Below are 14,105 nucleotides of genomic sequence, written 5' to 3'. Positions count from 1 at the left end.
TCTGTCTCTATGTTCCGACTCAACCTGTCCTAGGGCTTTCTGGTACACTAAAAATATGGGTGGCAAATTACTAGAATATCTCAAGGGGAAAGGATTTCTCCTCAGCACGTGAAGCAGGTTTTTAATAACCGGACATGTCAGGGAAAAACAAAACAAAGAAAAGCCAGGTAGTACGACAAAAGACGCAGGAGGAGGAACAAAGATAAATAACCAAAACTTGTTTTGCCTGAGTGAATTATGTAACAGACGTTTACTTAACAGCTGTGCTCCCGAAGGAAATGCAGTCTGAAATTAATCATCTGAGCCTTTTAGCAGCTCGAGAGATTTTTGGAGAGGTCCAGGAATGAGAATTATCAGGCTTTGTATTACTGAAAGAAAAAGCCTCCGTAATAATTCCTTAAAATATACTAATTGTTACATACGCTTACTAAATCAGAAATAAATCTAGCATTGAGTTGGTACAGGCACCTAGAAGGCCGTTTACTACACATGCTATCCAGTCCAGTGCAACCTGCCTGACTGGGCTGAGGGAAAGATGTGGATTATCACTTCTAATCCAATGTAAATCAAAAGGTGGAGGTCTGCGAAACACATGGGAATGCTTGAGCAGCACGGCAAAGGCTGAGGGTTAGCTTGGGAACCGGGTGGATCTGATGCAACACGTCACGTCGGCCAAATCAATGACAAACATACAGCACATACAAAAATAAAAAGGCCTTATGCTACATTGAGAAAATAAAATAAACTACAGGTACTGTGCTTCTTAAAAAAAACAAAAAACTCCCCAATACACATTATCCATTCCAAAAGAAACTAAAAAAAGGAAATAAAAACGTAATGTATGCATTCAAGTGGTACTTTTATGGCTTTTTGTACAATACAACCTTTAGTGAAAATATACATCTAGACATAAATTCAAGTACAAATGTACAAAATCTTTAAACTCATACTTTTTTTTTCTTTAATTATAATACACTTTTAATACAGCTCATAAATACAGGTCAACATTCACTGAGTTCCTAAGATTTGCGCTCGGTTGGAGTTTGTGGTGAAGTTCAGCGGCGAAGGGCGAGGGTGGGGTGGGAGGGGGGTGGAAGGTGGAGGGAGTGGTTTAAAGTCGCGAGGGCTCTTCGATCTCGTCGTCACTGTAACCGCTCTTAAAACAGACCTGGGGAGAGCAAGAAGTGAGGATATATGTCACTAACTTTCATCACTACGACGTCTCACATGTGCAGGATGAGGTCGACCTCGACTGTCTTCACCACATCACAAGAGGTGTTTCTGTAGCGGAACGAGCCGGTGTAGAAGATAACATAAGACGTGCAACTGAAGCAAGGATGTACATTTGGTAGCAAATAACTAACTAACTAACTAAGTGATGATTTTGTGCTTCATATAATAATGGTATTATAGTAGGGCTGTCAATCGATTAAAATATTAAATCGCGATTAATTGCACGATTGTCCATAGTTAATCGTGATTAATCGCAAATTAATTGCACATTTTTTAGGGAGATTTTTCAAGTATTTACTGCTCTTATCAACGTGGAAGTGGGCAAACATGCAGCCTTGAAAGCTCATTGCTGTGAGCACATGGTGATAACTGAAGGTGACCCAGATGAGATGAGCATATTGACATTTTCCCGGTAAGAGATCACTGTTCAGAGAGATTTTAAGAAGAAAATCAAACTGCTACTATAAAAGTCGGATTTTGGAAAGTGAGTCCCCCAGTGGTCGCTACACCCTCGATTTCAAAGGAAGGTCAAACAAGTACAGATCAAAATGAAAGGTCTCGGTAATAAAGGACAGGTGAAAGTTAAGTGGAAATAACCTGTTAGCCGAGGAGTCCCTGCAACCAATAAAAGACGTTAGAATATGTGTTACCACTGACAAACATCTTGTGATGTGTGTCACCGTATCTTAAAAGCAAAGCTTGACATCAAGTCTTCCAACAATCACAAACCAGCTAAGACCTTCTGAGACAAAGTGGCAACAAAATACAGAAAAGAATATGCAAAGGGAAGGAAAAGGAAAAAGAGAGGCCTTATTCTAACTAACTTAAACTAGGAATGACTTCACTGGTAACAACTAACTGATTCAACTTTCACAGAGGTTCGGGGGAGGGGGGACGTTTTCACATGTTGAGTTTGGACACGGCCTGGGGGGGGGGGGAAAGGAAAGAAGGAAGAGAAGAAGTACCTTAGCCCCCACCCCCTCGGACAGTTGCCGGAGCACTAGCACTTGCCTCTCTTCTGAACAGGCGATAGAAGAAGCCTCTCTTTGGTGGAGGATTAGGCCGGTTCACGTCCAGATCTGAGCACAGCGTCCCGTCAGTCTCGTAGACGTTGATTTCTTTGAAGCACTCCATCTCAATCATCTACGAAAGGACGAAAGGTTGAGTTATCTATATGGATAACTTTCAGATCCTTAGGAGTTTGGTTCTACAAAAGGCCTGTGCGTCAGCTTAAGGGTGGGTGCCATGTAAGGGATAATGTACAGCGAGAACATCAGAACTGCGCCCACAGCAACGGTCTGTTATACATAGCAATGGTCTGCTATAAAGAAATAACAGATCGTAGAACGCTGTGATTAACGCAGTGATTGACCAATCAGAATCGAAGGGCTCATTCTGAGCTAATGGAAAACACAACGATTCTTAGTTTCAGGTGATTAAACACTAATGAAAACATAGTTCTGAATATTATATTCCATTTCTGCAAATAGATCTCCTAAATGTTACACACTGGTCCTTTAAAAGGAAGGTTTTCTTCTTTAATACAAGTATTCCTATGTCACCAGTGCTGTACTGCGTTGTACGTTTGTGTCTGCTGTGGGCCTGAACAATGACATCATCTCGGTGGCGTTTGCCCGCAGTACCTCGTTCTGCCACGGGATGGAGACACTGCCTGTGACAAACTTGTGGTAGAAGTCGTCGTCTGTGGGGTCAAGGTTCACGCCTTTGACAGTGGAGAACTGCTCAATGTCCAGGACGTCTTTACAGTACACGGCCCGAGGCTGAGAGAGAGAAAAGAAAAGAGACAAGTGTGAAAAGTGTATGTCTTTTGGATGAAATCAGGAGGGGGGAATACTCATCCTGCAATACTTCAAGTCAGATGGTTATTTTAAAAACATGGAAGTGTTCAGACGCCTGAGGACTCTCTGCTGCTCTGTTTTCCTCAGCGAGGCCCTACTGACCCGAATAACCCAAAATAGAAACGCAGATAGCACTATCTACTTTCAACTATTGATTTAACCTCACTGGGGCTATTTGCGACTGGAAATGTAACGATTCTCTCTTTGAACAGCTTTGTTATCGTTGGCCAAAAATCACACGAAGCATACAGTGCATTTGGTTGAGCACAGAAATAAAATAGAAGCAGAAGGATCATTCAACTGTTTGCTGTGGTAATTTGACAAGCACAAAAGAAAATGGCAATTGTTGTTATGGTGACAACAGGAACACAAATCTGTTGGGCCGTAAAGTGTTCGGTCGCAGCTTCGCCGGGAAGAGAACGGACGTGCTCCCGGAGACAGCTAGAAAATGAACCGAACACAGTTGTCTCTCATCTGGCGATAGCAATGTGCTTTCCCTTCGCTGTGAATCTGCGACTTGCCACAAGTCAGTTTAGTTTATACGGAAGTCAGTCCGCTACAACGGTTGCTATGGCAACGGTACACCTAAAAATGTCCACCTCTCTGACCATCCTGCTATGTTGATTTGAATGGAAAATGTCCCTTCTACTTCTATCTCTATTACTACGGTTGAGTCACATTCATTTAAGGAAGGTAGTGTCTGTGTTACACTCCGTAGTGTGACCACACATCTACTGTTCACAAGCTCCACTGGAGGTTATTAGTGATGATTACCATTAAAACAGGGAAACTCTGTTTTAGTATCGCTATAGAAAAGCATGTTTTCAATTTTGTCAGCCAGTTTGGGATTTCAAATGATGACACTGAAATCCCACGCCTGCTTCTCACCACCCCCATGATAACTTGCTTATACTGGAAGTGTTTGTTTACTTGTGACAATGGTATTTCCTGTATGCCGATTTGCCGCTCGCCGACGTTTCGGGCTACAAGCTGTGTGAGCGGAGCCTGTATGCACTGTGCTCGCTGTGCTCGCTGTGTGTGTGTGTGTGTGTGTGTGTGTGTGAGTGCTGTTCTTACGTCGGGGCTGAAGGGAGGGTCCAGCATGTTGGCTTCCAGCCTTTTGAAGTTGATGTTTCTGAAGATGGGGTGCTGCTTGACCTCTATGGCCCCTCGACCCTGACAACCCAGTCGCTCCTTGGGGTCCTTAGCCAGGAGCTGACACGCAGCAGGAGGAAGAAGCAGGAGAGGTTTAAACATTGCAGCTCTCTCTAAAGATGAGCTTGTTAGCCAAAATGGCTTTGGAAGATAAATTAGAGCTTAATGTATTTCAAATATCTCATAAAAAAACATAAACTAAACCCAGTTTTTAATCATAAATCATGACAAAAGGGAGGGGGTTCCTGTGATGCTGGATAACTCCTGACAGTTTGACTAATCCCTCTAGTGCAATGTATAGAAATCACACACATGGTTGTAGTTTGCATGTAATCCTCTCGCCTTTATGTATCTGACCCAACATAATCTAATAAAGACCAATACAAATCCATGCACTCAGGGGTTAATGCAGCACCATCATGGATAGAATTAGAGAGAGCCGTTGCCGTCTCTATGAGAGCTTCTGGATAATATTACCACCGCACCACCTACAGTACAGCAGGCTTCTGAAGTGGATGAGTGCTGTTTAGTGGTTTGGCTACTAGTGGACACTCTCTCTGGCCCTGTTGTCACCCAAAAGCTGGTGGCTTTTACAATCAACAAGACCACTGGCTACTCAATTTTTCACCACTCTCTCTCACTCTAGTTCCCCATTCTTTCTCTTGTTTTTGCGTAACTCTTACTCAGTTCACAGCAGGGTTCAAAGCAGACTCTCACTCTCACTTTCTGCTCTTGACAACTTGGATCACTTGTCTATATTGAGCCGTGGTAATAGCCATCTCTCTGGCATGGCAGGGACCGTCCCAGCCCCTCCCCTTCCTTATTATCTTTCTCCCATTCCTTGCTGAAACCTTTCTTCTCCCTCCTCCTCTCCCTGGGGAGTCTATGATTCTGCTGAACCTCGGGTCAGATTGTTCCACCGCGTCACACAAATCAACGTGCCGTCCCCTCCTACTCGGAGGCAAAGCAGCTCAGTGGCTCCCTCTTGGAGCAAAGAGTGGTGAGATTGTGGAAGACAGGAGGTGAAAGACAGATGGGAAGATTTCAAGCTAGGTTATAATAAACAACAGATCTCCTTAACCCTTTGAAACCTAAATAATTTATGTCTTTTTAGGGGGGGGAACAGGGGTTCTTTAGGGGGAGATAGCACGTCAGCAGTGGTGTACATCATCTGAAAGCTGGGAACCTGAAGATTAATTTGAAATGCAGCTCAGCACTGTGTGTCAAGTTGTTCTAGTCACAAATCAGAAATAAACATAATTTATTAATTAATTGCAATAAATTGTGAAAGTGTGTAATGGCTCAGAACATTATGATGGAAGTAAATGATGCTCATTCCCATGCTCTATTATGTCTCATAAGTTTTTTTTCAGCATTTTAGGGTTGATACCATTTGTTACACAGATGTGGTGCTAAATTTAACCATTTTTTTTTTTTTTTAACCACTCAAGAATTCAAAAATCGCTCCAAAATACCACATTGAGACACCAAGACCTTGAGGAACACCATAGAAAAAGTCATGCTTGGATTTGGTACCAAAAACCTTTGACATTTGGAGATTTCTACAAGAATTGCATTTTGCGGCGATAGGATGGCGAGCACTTCTGTTGTGGAAACTGCTCAAAAACCCCCTTATTGTCAATCTACCTAGGAAAGCCATCCATCCTCTGAATGCTCTAGGTCTCTAGTTTGTGGCTGTAAACTGCAAACTACATGTGAATATCATAAAGTAGGCATATCTGAAAAAACAAATCACGGGTTTAAACTAAATTTGTTCAGAAATAAGGTGCATTTTGAAACAAAACTTTCATAGTGGAGGGATTATTTAATTTTTCAGCGTAAACTGTTCTGACACAAACACAGAACAATACAAAAAAATGCATAGTATGTTGGGACTAACTCCCCACAACCCTGAACAAGACAAGAGGATATACGAAAAAAAAGAAAAGAATGGGTGGATCTTGGCCAAAATCATCATGATATAAAATATTATTATTTAATCTTGAAATTTAGATTGACAAACATCTCTTGTAAAGCATCTTACAGCAAGTGAAAGAAATGTGTCCTTTTTCCAGAAAATGTAAAAAAATTTAAACAAACCAGAAGCTACTAAATTAACCAAATATCAACATTCTATAGTTTTGTTTTTTTCCCAAACAGGAAAAGATATCATTTACTTTGCAATGAAATACTGTCAGTCAAACGGCGTTTTTTCTAATATCTCACTGTGCAACTTCTGCTTTTCATGTGTCACTGTGTCTACTGAGTGAGTGGCAGAAAATAAAAAGGTCGTCACCTATTGAGGCCACGGCTACTTATTATATTAATAAAGACAGTTATTGCAGTAGCATAAACTGAAATCCATCACCAAGTTCCCCTCTCCCCTCGGCCACATCCACCCATGTCCTCATTTGCCACTAGTCTCAAAGACATTTGTTAATAGAGTGCTACAGGAATGAGTCCTAAAACACAGAAATGAGTTAGCATCCGGTGCCCTCGTCTGGAAGTCAATGGATGTTTTGAAGTAGTTAGATGCCTGGATTAAGGTCTGTGGTTAACACAAGCTTAAGAGATTTTAATATCATGACATAAATACATTAATAAATACTCCACTTGTGAATCTTGAAGCCTTTATAGGTCTTAAAAAATGCACTTGTTGCTGACAAGTGGCTAAACAAGACTACTAAACGTCATCACGCCGACTCGTCCGCTTTTACCACCTCGTTGTGTATACTCATGCTCATGCGACTGTGGTGTAGTTCGTTTATAGCCTAATGTTAGCGTTTTTTACTTCTGACGATTGCATTTATGCTTCAAAACTCATAACAAACTCTTAAAAGTGGTGTTCATTTGTGAAGATTATCTTGCTGAACAAAACGTGCGAGGGAACCCGGGGCGATGCTAACTACCTGGTTGGCCTACAAAAATATGTCCTCCCTGGAGCACTTTATGTGCTCTCCTCCCTTTTTCCTCTTTCCTCCTCTTCCACCCTTTATCTTATCCCACAGCCACGTGCCACCTCCATCTCCTCCCTCTCACCTGTCTGCAGATGTCCTTCGCCTCCTCCACGAACTTATCAGAGTACTCCTCCTGGTCCTCGCGCACTCGTCTGTCCACCTCCTCCCGCTTGACGCGCTCCTTGCGCTTGCGGAAGGGCGACTGGCCCTGTATCATCTCAAAGATCAGGCAGCCCAGCCCCCACCAGTCCGGGCTGACGGTGTAGCTCTCGTTCTGGATCACCTCGGGAGCTGAGGGAGGGGAGAGGAGGCAGAGGGTGAGGGGTGAGAAAAGAGAGGTCAGTTCAAGTGATGATCTGAATCAAGTGATGGTTTATGAAGTTCATAAGGAGCTGGGATTTGTACAGAGAAGGTAAAGAAATGGTTGCAGTGGTCTTAGTAAAGAAGGATGAAAGGCTTGACTGAAGAAGGAGACAAATTCTTACCCATGTATCCAACAGTGCCCACTCTCCCTCGTATCGTCTCTCCTTCAGGGATTTGAACAGCAAGGCCCAGGTCGGAAATTCGGATGTGTCCTGAAAAAGAACCACAGATTAATAACCTAAACTGACATCATGCTGAATGTAAATACTTTAATAAAACCTACGCTACAGAGGGATACATTTTATTTCTGATAATAATCAGTGTAAAGGTTAAAGCCATAGCGCCTTGACAAAATACTGATGTCACACTAAAATCTTTTATGATAGAAGTGTGAAAGAAAGAGAATTCGAAAAGTACGAGTGTAAGAGAGGCACGAAGGAGATTCCTCTATTTCAAGATAAGACCGTGTTACAGAGAATAGATGATATGGGAGTATGACTCAGAGGAAGAGGAGAGAGCGTGATGTGAAGAACTTCAAGAGATGACATTCTGCTTGCATATTATAAAGTGGACTAGTTACAAACTGCCTGTGCGAGGTTACATCAAAACAAGAACAAAACAAACTGGAACATACCACGATCATCCAGAAGGATGTTTTCAGGTTTCAAATCCCTTTGGAAAAAAAAAGAGAGAGAACACGTTAGGGAGTCGTTCTCGTTACGGTGCTCGTATAAAAATAGAACTTACATTTGAGGATATAACAATAAAATCCTGGATAAATATTTGTATCCTTTATTAACTTGTCATGTTGTGGACATTTCATTGTCTTTTATTGCTTCCACAATCTTTCATGTGGATTAATAGATGGCTTATCTGCATCTACATATCTTTATTTGCTTTATTTGTTATCATGCGTTATATTGTACTGAGCCATATTCCTGTTTTCAACAGTGTTGCAACAGATGGATTTTAGGCTCTTAGAGTCAGAGTCTTCTTATAAATCTCATCTCAAAGCTCATTCATATGTTAAGGCCTTTTTAATTAATTTGCCACATCGTTATTTAACGTTATTTTAAACCTCTTTAAAGCTAAATCATATCTAACTTTTTCCAAAGGTGCATTACAAAAAGTGTATTTATTATAATAGCTATAAACATTTGAAAACTGGAACAGTGTGTGTTTATAGGACTACGTGGGCCATGTGTATGTGGGCGCATGTGTCCACTAAGAACATCAGTGTTTATGTTGGCATTACTCTGAGGCTCCGTCGAGTGTGACAGGTGCATGACACCTCAGTGAAATCAGTATCCCATTAATCCAGTGACACTTCATCATCCAGGACTTTCCATTTGTACTCGTGCCAATCTTACACAACTGCTTATGAAATATATCTCTTCATAACACCAGAGCTGGGACAAATGGACATACAGTTAGTTTTAAGGTTTGTCAAGTGTCTTTGGATTAAAGGGGTACTCCACCGATTTACTACTGCACTTCCATAAAGTTTGGGCACTTGTGAGAGACCGATTTAAAGGTGCTATTGATAACGTTGATAACATTCAGCCACTAGATGATGCATTCTCCCTCCCCCGTTCCACTGCATTCACGTCATAACAAGTCGTTGCCAGTCACTTACCGTCAATCTCAGCCATTTATCTGTTTTTTTCCGCACTAACTGACAACTCAGAGATACCACGTGACACCAACGTCGTTACACTATTGGCTCACAAGCTTTGTTAGAAGTGGGAACCAAACGTCAGATACCTTCCACAGAGATAAAGAAAACATTCATTTGGGCTATAATTTTTATATATTTTTTTTTCAGGAAAAGCCATACTTTTATTCAGCACCTTTCTAAATGCTCTGGAGATGTTTTTTTTTTTTTTTAAATATTCATCTACATAAAAATGTTTTCAATAAGACCTTATAGTCAAAATCGAAGCAGCAGAGGCTGAGATATCCTGATGGTCAAACGTCAAAACCTCAGATCCTACATTTCTCACGATGCAACTGGATAGCGCTTTCATTAGACCCTCACTGCCTGGTAGAAATGCACCTTTTTCAAACTCAACACCCCCAATTTGTAACGCAAAAAAAATCTTTACTGTCAAGCCTCAGTCGAGATAACCCCGATGACCTCACTATGACATCATCCGGGTTATTTTCCCAAACTTTTTTGGTTCCTTTCAGAGCCACAAAAGACATCATACAACTGTTTTTTACTGGTTGAGTAGTGCTTTTTGTGACAAATAAACTGAACTTCCTGTGTAAAATCAGTGGAGTGTCCCTTTAAAGACATTTAGTCAGTTGGAGGCAAATTCTCTTGTACAACAACAAGCTTACATAATGTTGTTCTGGGGCTGTAAACCTCACAACAGTGGTCCTCAGAGGCTGAGATCCTCAAAATATCCCTGAACATTTTCCTACAGCCTCTACAGTATGCTTACTGCTGACTTAAAATGACAGTAGTAAATACGGGCTGTATCTTCTAATCTTTAAAACAGAAGTACTATCATGAAAAAAATATCTCTTTCATCGTATCTTTTTGACTTGAATCCCCGTCTACACCTGCCCCCAAAACAGTTTCTAACCCCCATGTGACCTAACCTGTAGACTATCCTCTCACGGTGCAGGTCCTCAAGGCCACAGCAGATCTCAGCAGCGTAGAAGATGGCCCTCTGCTCGTCGAAACCCGAGTTGCCCATGTTGTAGATGTGGAACTTTAAGTCACCGCCATTCATTATGGTCAACACCAGGCACAGCGCATCCTTGGTCTCATAGGCATATGCTAGACTAACCTGGAGAGGGAGAAACATTTTGGGGAGGAAGTAACGAAGGAGGTGAGGGACCAGGTAAGGAGTCGGCGTAGAAGAGGGCATGAAGAGAGAAAGGGGGGAGGAGGAAGAGGAAGAGGAAAAGCAGTGGTAAGAGACAGGGTGGCTAGAGGAACATGATTGTTTCATTTGATTTATTTAATAATCATCCATTATCCCAGACGGAACTTTAGGAATGTATACAAAGAGAAACAAAGAGAGATATATCACAGATATGGAAAACCAGAAGCTTCTCCTCCACTTCTTCCTGCATTGCCTCGTGTCCTTTCCTTCTAATCCCACCATCTATCTCTCTTCTCTCCCTTCATTCCCACCAGCCTCCCCTGTGGGTCAGTGACACACAGGGTACAGTGTGTGTGCATGTGCTGTTGTGTACAAGCAGGATGTTGCTGCCATCGGGAGGAATCCCATCTGGACTACGTAGTCAGAGACGGACCACAAGAGGGGATGGGAAAAATTCTCATGGGCCAAATGAACAACACACACACACACACACATATATATATATATATATATATATATATAATACATGCTGTACCTAAACAAACACACAAATAATAAACTACAAGCCAAAGTAAACTGTCCTGTGCACACTTCCAAAAATCATGTTGCCTTAGCAAATCTATTGAACTCTGGCACCGCAAACACAATGGCTCTCACGCTTGGCTTGGTAAACACTATAAAAAGGAAATCCAAAAACCTCCCAATATTGAAAAAAGCTCATGTATTTCAATTGTGCAATCAAAATTTCCAAGGCCCGACATCTACGCTAATAAAATAAAATCACAGAACTGAGGAAAAACACGGCTAACTGCAAAAGACTTCGCTCTCAAAAGAGGTAAATCATAACCTCATAACATCTACTTTGCCTCCCTCTGGAGTGTCAACCTCTCAGGTGAAAGTTGCTCTTCATCTGCTCTTTGATTTTTCATTTCAATTTTATTCAAATCACTATTTGTGTAATTCTATGATCGAATAATTAACGTGTAAACATTTTACATTTTAGGAAAATTTGTATTAAAGGGGACCTATTATGCTTTTGTGTTTTTTCTAGGGCTGTCAATCAATTAAAATAGTTAATCGCGATAAATCGCAAATTCATTGCACATTTTTTTATCTGTTCAAAATGTACCTTAAAGGGGAGATTTGTCAAGTATTTAATACTCTTATCAACATGGGAGTGGACAAAAATGTTTGCTTTATGCAAATGTATGTATATATTTATTATTGGAAATCAATTAGCAACACAAAACAATGACAAATATTGTCCAGAAACCCTCACAGGTACTGCATTTAGCATAAAAAATATGCTCAAATCATAACGTGGCATATATGCAGCCCAACAGGCAACAACAGCTGTCAGTGTGTCAGTGTGCTGACTTCACTATGACTTGCCCCAAACTACATGTGATTATCATAAAGTGGGCGTGTCTGTAAAGGGGAGACTCGTGGGTACCCATAAGCCCATTTTCATTCACATATCTTGAAGTCAGAGGTCAAGGGACCACTTTGAAAATGGCCATGCCAGTTTTTCCTCAACAAAATTTAACAAAAGTTTGGAGCGTTATTTAGCCTCCTTCGCAACAAGCTAGTATGACATGGTCGGTACCAATGGATTCTTCAGTTTTTTTCTAGTTTCACATGACGCCAGTATTTGCGTTAACGCGTTAACTTTGACAGCCCTAGTTTTTTCCCTTTCCTATACTGTGTTATATAGCTTTTTGTGCATGTAAAAGGTCTGTAGGAGTTCAAACGGAGCGTTTCAGACTGAGGGTGTAAAGAGGTGCTGCAGCACAGCCGGTATGAGAAATGTTAACCGTTTTTTGAACATTAAAGCATGTAAACATGTTCTAGTAGAAACCCAAAATACGAGTATGAACCTGAAAATAAGCATAATAGGTCCTCTTTAAGTGAACATTAAACAAAGAAGTCTGACTTGTCGTGTAGGGGGAAAAGCATTTCAGTTCTTTAACAGTTTTATCATATTGGCACCAGTATCAAAAGATTTCTAATGATAGCCAGCCAAATCAGCATCAGAGCGAGGTAACTCTACCTCAGTCTCACCTTGAGACTTTAGGACAGGGTCCCCCTGCCCTTTGTCTCACATACACACCCACACACTGAATATGTGGATGGGTTACTGGTTAAAACATACAGTACGCTAGCTGTGTGTATTGACTAATCGTGTGATGCACTGATCAAAAAAGGTAAAGATGTATTCTTCTTTACCTTTTTTGATCAGTGCATCACACGTTTAGAGAGAGAGACAGAGAGAGAGAGAAAGAGAAAGAGAGAGAAAGAGAGAGAGAGAGAGAGAGAGAGAGAGAGAGAGAGAGAGAGAGAGTGAGAGAGAGAGAAAGAGAGAGAAAGAGAGAGAGAGAGAGAGAGAGAGAGAGAGAGAGAGAGAGAAAGAGAAAGAGAGAGAAAGAGAGAGAGAGAGAGAGAGAGAGAGAGAGAGAGAGAGAGAAATGAGGGGTTTGAGAGAGCACTTGACTCTTCCTCCTTGCTACTGCTGTTTGGTCAGTGTTGCTAGGCAACAGAGCTGCTCTCGTAGGTAGAGAGGCACATGAAGAGTCATCAGTTCTGCCTGCAGCACAGCGAACGAACACACACACACACAGAATCATGTGCCAATCCCAGGTGACAAGAGCTGCAGGTCTGATGTTCTGTAACAAGCCAACTACAGCCTCTCTGTGTGTGTGTGTGTGTGTGTGTGTGTGTGTGTGTGTGTGTGTGTGTACGCATGCATGCCCATACACATGCTCCTACCATGACTCACTCAAAACAAGGACGTGCAACATAGCTCACGCTGCATCAGAAACCGACTAATCCAAAACGTAGTACAACTCAACCACAGCCATTAGCATCAAATGGAGAACATGGAGAGGCTTTGAGGCTCTGCTGCGTTACAGTCCAGCTTACTGTACTACAGATCAATATCTCTCCGTTCTGTACAATTAAATAGTAGAACACCGTGTTCTACAGTTTGTACACTTTGCACACAGACCAGAAATTAACATGCCTATCCCTCTAGCTGCTCCTCGCCATGTTTCAAGACCGTTAAACAAAGATTTGCTTTTATTTTCTCGTCTTTGGAACAATTTTTTTTTTTTTTAGACAAAACACAACACTGAGCCAAAGCTACGTGTTCTTCTCCTGCTGGAGCACCTGAGAAGATTTACGTGCGTACAGTTGGACGAAATGGAAAGAGAAGCATACTAGTTTTCCAGCTGCGCTTGATTCCTGATGTTAAGATGCAGAGGCAAGCAGAATTCAAATTGAGGCATTTCCATTTTCATATACAAGGAGTGTTGATAGCAGAATAAAAAAACAAACAGAGACAGATACACCAGGAACACGTCTACTGCAGCACATGCACACAGTGAGAGGTAAAGGAGTGAAGATGGTTCATATTTTACTGACTAATCTCTCCCTACTTGTATTTTATTTAAGAAAATATCAGCTAATAAAGTCAATCTACCTTATTTCAGGAGTATTTCAAGCACTGCTATCATAGAAATTAAATGAAAATAATATATTGTGTTGTTCTTGTCACATCTCGTTTATCTATCTGACGTCATCACCCTAAAAAAAACGTATAAATCCTCAAACAAAATCCTCTCCAATCGGAATTAAGTGATTCAGTGTATTAAATGAGTTAATCTTTTATGAATAAATCAACTTTCTTTAATGAATATAACTCG

The 14,105-nt window shown here is 41.2% G+C and overlaps 1 protein-coding gene across 1 annotated transcript in view; it reads right to left on the bottom strand.

Annotated features, from left to right (window-relative positions):
- The window catches only part of grk4 (G protein-coupled receptor kinase 4), a 55,643-nt gene continuing 41,538 nt past the window's right edge, over positions 1-14,105 (bottom strand). The window contains exons 9-16 of the mRNA XM_037765639.1: positions 10,175-10,365; positions 8,202-8,239; positions 7,690-7,779; positions 7,287-7,495; positions 4,170-4,307; positions 2,877-3,014; positions 2,245-2,376; positions 1-1,168 (exon numbers count right to left, since the gene is read on the bottom strand). Coding sequence (XP_037621567.1) covers positions 1,112-1,168; positions 2,245-2,376; positions 2,877-3,014; positions 4,170-4,307; positions 7,287-7,495; positions 7,690-7,779; positions 8,202-8,239; positions 10,175-10,365 — 993 coding nt within the window. The 3' untranslated portion in view covers positions 1-1,111. The remainder of the gene's footprint in view (positions 1,169-2,244; positions 2,377-2,876; positions 3,015-4,169; positions 4,308-7,286; positions 7,496-7,689; positions 7,780-8,201; positions 8,240-10,174; positions 10,366-14,105) is intronic.

The sequence above is a fragment of the Sebastes umbrosus genome, chromosome 3 (genome assembly GCF_015220745.1).
Source record: "Sebastes umbrosus isolate fSebUmb1 chromosome 3, fSebUmb1.pri, whole genome shotgun sequence".
Lineage (NCBI taxonomy): Eukaryota > Metazoa > Chordata > Actinopteri > Perciformes > Sebastidae > Sebastes > Sebastes umbrosus.
The sequence above is the reverse complement of the archived record's forward strand: the minus strand, read 5'-3'. Positions and strand labels throughout refer to the sequence as shown.